At 59.5% G+C, this 4,883-nt stretch overlaps 1 protein-coding gene across 1 annotated transcript; it reads right to left on the bottom strand.

The window, feature by feature from the left end:
• Positions 1-558: 558 nt before the first annotated feature.
• On the bottom strand, positions 559-2,864 carry MNEG_6866 (hypothetical protein; the record flags this gene model as incomplete). Its single annotated transcript, XM_014044658.1, has 5 exons — positions 559-564; positions 1,031-1,831; positions 2,106-2,222; positions 2,448-2,481; positions 2,854-2,864. The coding sequence occupies 5 exons, from the start codon at positions 2,862-2,864 to the stop codon at positions 559-561; spliced, it is 969 nt and encodes a 322-aa protein (XP_013900112.1).
• Between the last annotated feature and the right edge of the window lie 2,019 nt (positions 2,865-4,883).

The following is a 4,883-nucleotide window of genomic DNA, read 5'->3' as shown; positions in this document are numbered from 1 at the left end:
AACGCCAACTCGCCCTGCAATGGGAACTTCGGCTGTGCCACAACAGCTTACTTGCCTTTGCTGCTCAGCTGTTTCAATGCAGGCGGGTGTATGGCACTCCCTGACTGGCAACGGTTCACTGGTGATGCATACCGTACAGAGGGCCCCATCCCAGGTGGTAAGAACCGCCACAGGACGTGCCCCTGCTGGGCAGGTATGCATTGTGTGCGTGCGCAGCGAGAACCTGCTGGTGCGCACAGGGCGCCAGGCGTGCGCGCATATGGCAAGCTACGAAACAACGAGGAATGCAGACGGTGTGCACGAGGTTGTAAAAGAGCGTGGCGAAAGACCGTTACTCATTGCTTTTACGTATCACATGAGTGAGGGCTCAGTTTATATCGATATGCTGTGCTGAAAGGGGAACAGCAGTTCTCGACCGCCCTAAGTGTCCAGTGAACAGCCTCATTAGGTCAGACATTGGGCCCGTCCATCAGCAATCGCAAAGTACGGCTTGGTGTGCCATTGTGAAACAGGATGAAGCCCAACTGATAAATGCGGGCGTGTGCAGGGTGATCCAGGCTACACCTGCTGGCAGCATACCAGAGTGCAATGCCGCGTGCCTTCCTCCCTCCTCAGTGCCTTCCTGAGACATGGTAAAGGCATTGCTCCCAGACCTGACAGATCAGTAAGCGATGCACATGAATCGTCTGGAGCCATCGCATTGGCCTGTGCCACTTGCGATCCATCGGCTGTCAGTGCGGGGTGTAGATCCAGACTTTCCCGAATCCACCGATGAGGCACTGGTCCACCCGTTGCACGTTTCCGCTGCGACTACGCCATTTGATTCACTGCCAGACCACACCCCTGCAGCATTCGAAAACACGCCCGCATCCTGCAAGGACAACAAGATGCTGCCTCCCAGCAGGCTTGTGAAATTCCTGGCCAGGACGGCGCCGGTCGGCGACTCGATTGCCAGGCCGCCGGGGACACCATACTTTGCGGAAAAATCCGCAATCTGATCGCCAGCGGACACCGATAGGAACGCGTGCACCTGCACAAGCCCGGCCGGCCGGTTGAGGGAGGCGCTGCACAGGGCGTCGGCACCAGACCTGCCACCAAGGTTTCCATTCCTTCCAGTGATAGATTCGCTGAAAAGCACCACCCGTGAGCGCAGGTACTGCGCAGCGGGCACGCCTCCCAGGCTGACTGAGTTGATGTTGGCCAGGTCAGTGGTTTTCGCGTAGACGCTGAAGTCGATGGCAGACACATTGGCCACATTGGCTGCCAGGGTGGTGAGGCTTGTGTTGACCGAGGCGATGGCTGCCGCGCCTGTGGTGACTGTGGCCTTCAGGGACTCCACGGTGGTGTTGGCCAGGGAGACCGCCGCCGTGTCCGCCGCCTGGGCTGCCTTGATGGCGGCCAGGGTGGTGTTGACGGCTGACAGCTCCATGCCGCAGAAGCACTGCTGCGGCGCAGACTTGAGCGCCGCGATGTCCCGGGCCACGGTCTGGTTGGCCGCCTCCAGCACGGCCAGCTGCTGGGCGGTGCGCGTGTCAGCGGCGGCGAAGGCGGCGAGCTCCTGTATGATGGTGCCCGGGACAGTCGCGTTGGCCGCGTTTGCTTGCAGCTTTTGCACGGAGGCGGTGAGCGCCGCGATGGTTGCTTTGAGCTCGTCCACCTGAGCGCGCAGCGCGGCTGTTTGGTTGCTTCCCTGGACGAAGGTGGCCTGCAGAGAGCTGGCCTGGGCGGCGGCGGCGGTGACCTTGGGCTCAAGGGCTGCCAGGTCACTGGACACTCTGTCGACCTGTGCAGCGGTCGCCACGCCGCAACCATAACGCAGCTTGGTGGGGTCCTGGAAGAGAGGGAGTGTGCCGGTTGATCAAAGTACAGAGCAAACCGTGTGATGATCGGAACAACTTTGCTGTATTTTGATGTTCGAACTACTCAGGGATGCTGGAACAGCTGAAGCTTCCTTCACCCACACACAACCAAGGAGTCACCACTGTGTCGTCGTCGCGTCTGTTTGCTGCCATACCAGCACACAGACGCCTGTCTTCGTGCGTGCGTGCATACTGCCTGTCTTCGTGCGTGCGTGTGTGGGTTTGTATGCGTGCGCGCGCACGCACCTTGCTGTCGGCCGTAGCGTTGGCAGGTGCTAGCAGCTCACTGCACAGCTGGTCCATCAGGGCAGTCGGGCCGGCCTTGGAGGTGCACGACTTGACCAAAGCCTTGACGGGCGCACACTGTATGGGGGTGAGCGATCAAAGCAGGGTTGGGTCATGCCTGCACAGCATGATGCTGGCGTCACGGAAGCCACACATACAGTGCGGGGCAGGCAGGCGTTTTTACATGGCCGCACGGCACACGCCGACATGCATGGCTTCCATGCTGGGGGAAAGTAAGCGACCAGCTGATGCGCGCCTTCAGATGCGCAGCAAGGCCTTGCGTGGCACGCAGGCGACACTCACCACCGCCAGCTTCTTCTTGGGGGTCGCTTGAGGGCTGCCGGGGGTGCCAAGTGGGTGGGGGCAACAAGAGGACAGCGGTGCGGATCAGCGTAAACCGTATGCATAGGCAGTCAAAACAGCTAAAGTGGAGGCGTGCAGCAGGGGCGGCATGCATTGTAGGTCAACAACGCAAGCACACCAGCTGGGGTGTGGCAATTAGCTCGCAGACAGTAATTGGGATGTCAGTGACTGCCATGCTGGCGTGCGAACGCCTTCCATGTGCAAGATGTGGGGCCTGCTGGTGCATGGGAGTGATTGCTTTATACAACTGCTTGTGCGCCAAACTGCACATACTGTCAGGCACTCGCTCGCTCCGACGATCAGGAGGTGCCTGCACACCCCCGGCCTCACAGGCCTGCGTGCGCACCTGGCAGACATGACGCCGCCCAGCGTGTTGAGAAGCAGCAGGATCACTGCCAAAAGTATGAGGGATCTCCGTAAACACCGCATGCTGGGCGTATGGCGCCGTCGACGGGAAAAGTCGATGATTCGAGCCAAACAAGGCGTTCGCTGTAAGCGGCGGCAAACACGGCCGGTGTGGAATTTACACCCCTCTGCTGCTCGCCGCACACTTGGCACTGGCCCTGGTGAGACGGTTCCGATCCTGGCCTACCACCAGCCCAATGTGGTTGAGGAGTAAACGCAGTTCACATCCGCTGCACCACGTTTGTGTCAGTCCCAGTTTGCGGACGTAGTTCTACAATGATTCAAGGGCTGTAAGCCATGGGTTGAGATCATGGCTTTACTCATCAGAGTGCGAACTCTGGCGGCCCAGCTCAAATGAACACACGTGCAAATCTACACACGATGGATAGAGGCTTTTAGTTTCGACACATGGGCGCGGGTTACCAGGTGTGAATGACGCTGCTGGGCCAACGCCCTCGAAACTCACGAGATGAGCAAGCGCAGTGTGTTGCGTCCCTCGAAATCGTGGTGGGCATGCCCGAGCCTCCAAGAAGCACCAAGGCAGAAACACCCCGTGTTAATGGGGTAGCTGCAATGCCGCTACGACGGGTTGGAGGGCCCCACAGGGTGTTGACTACTGTGCACAGTTTCAAGGGGTGACACCCCGATCACTACCGGGGTGATCACTTTCAGATGACCTTGACACCATCTTAACATGTTCATCCGCGAGAACCAAGCAAGGGTAGTGAATGAAAGCATACCTCAATCACCTCGGAGTCGTACTACAGTCGGCCGTCAGCCTCTCACAAGGGGCGCAGTGGCAATGGTGCGTAAAGCAGCACCATGCTCAAAGTGAGTGGTGTGGAGTATCCCTGCCCGCACTCGTTCCACTGGGACTCACATCAAAACCACTTGAGCGCGACAGCTAGCTGACCAGAGCAGCGGAGGGCGTGAGCTTGGGGTACAGCCAGGTCGCCAGAGGAGGCGCAGGCGCACAGCCGGCGTGCATGTGTGTGCACAGGAGTGACAGATTAACAGTGAGGTGCACGGAGGGCGACGCTGGCGCCTGAGAGTGCGAATCAAGTGTAAAAAATGTGGGTTGCACAGGTGTGGTGATCCAATTCTTGGCCGCGCCGACGGCAAGTGTATTGGTGCGCATCATGCGTGTCACAGGCGCACTTTAGTGGCAGCTGGCAGCTGGCAGCTGCCAGCTGCTGCAGCAAGGCATTGTGGGGGTACAATGCACGATGGTGCGGTTGCCCTGGCGACTGTGCTGCCCCGCCCGAACCTCTGAAGGGGGGCTTTGAGGGTGAGTTTGCTTGTTTCACACCCCTGCAGAGGCAAGCACGCTTGTTGGCAGGCAGGGGCGGCCCATCTCCAGAACTGGGCGACAGCCAGACGCTGTAACAATCCTAGTCCTCATCCACCTACCCCCCTCCCAGCTGTCTCTCAACAGACTGGCGCATGCTGGGTGCTGGTCTAACAAGGCAGTGCTGTGATCAACGGGCGGGCCAGGGGCGCACCAGCTGTGAGCCCGCGCCAGCAAAGCCGGCACAGGCCCTTGTGCCGCGCGCATGCGCTTCAAAAGTACACGCCACAACACGGTATTGTTCGTTCGCCTCCATCCACTGTCACCGCAGCACAGGATGTTGAGTTACTCGGACCCTTTGGCTTTCACTCCACGCGCTGCAGTATCCCGGGGCGTGGACGCACAGTGCATGCGGTGCATACTCTGGGGCTAGAGACAAGTCATGTGCACAAGGTGAGCGTGACGCACAGGACATACAGCCCCCCTTGTTAGAGTGTGGCTTTGATCAGTCGCTCTGCTGCACTGGCACCTTGCTCGTTCCACCCCCCCCCCCACACACGGGCAGGGCAAGAGCCGCATCAAGTCAGGTTGCCCATTGTGGGGCTTGGTTTGTTATATATTGGGCACTTTGTCGCAAAACGGTCAGTGCCGCGAATGACAATCTAGCGTGCGTGCGTGCTGGC

This window comes from Monoraphidium neglectum, assembly GCF_000611645.1.
Source record: "Monoraphidium neglectum strain SAG 48.87 unplaced genomic scaffold scaffold01161, whole genome shotgun sequence".
Taxonomy (NCBI): Eukaryota; Viridiplantae; Chlorophyta; class Chlorophyceae; order Sphaeropleales; family Selenastraceae; genus Monoraphidium; species Monoraphidium neglectum.
The sequence above is the reverse complement of the archived record's forward strand: the minus strand, read 5'-3'. Positions and strand labels throughout refer to the sequence as shown.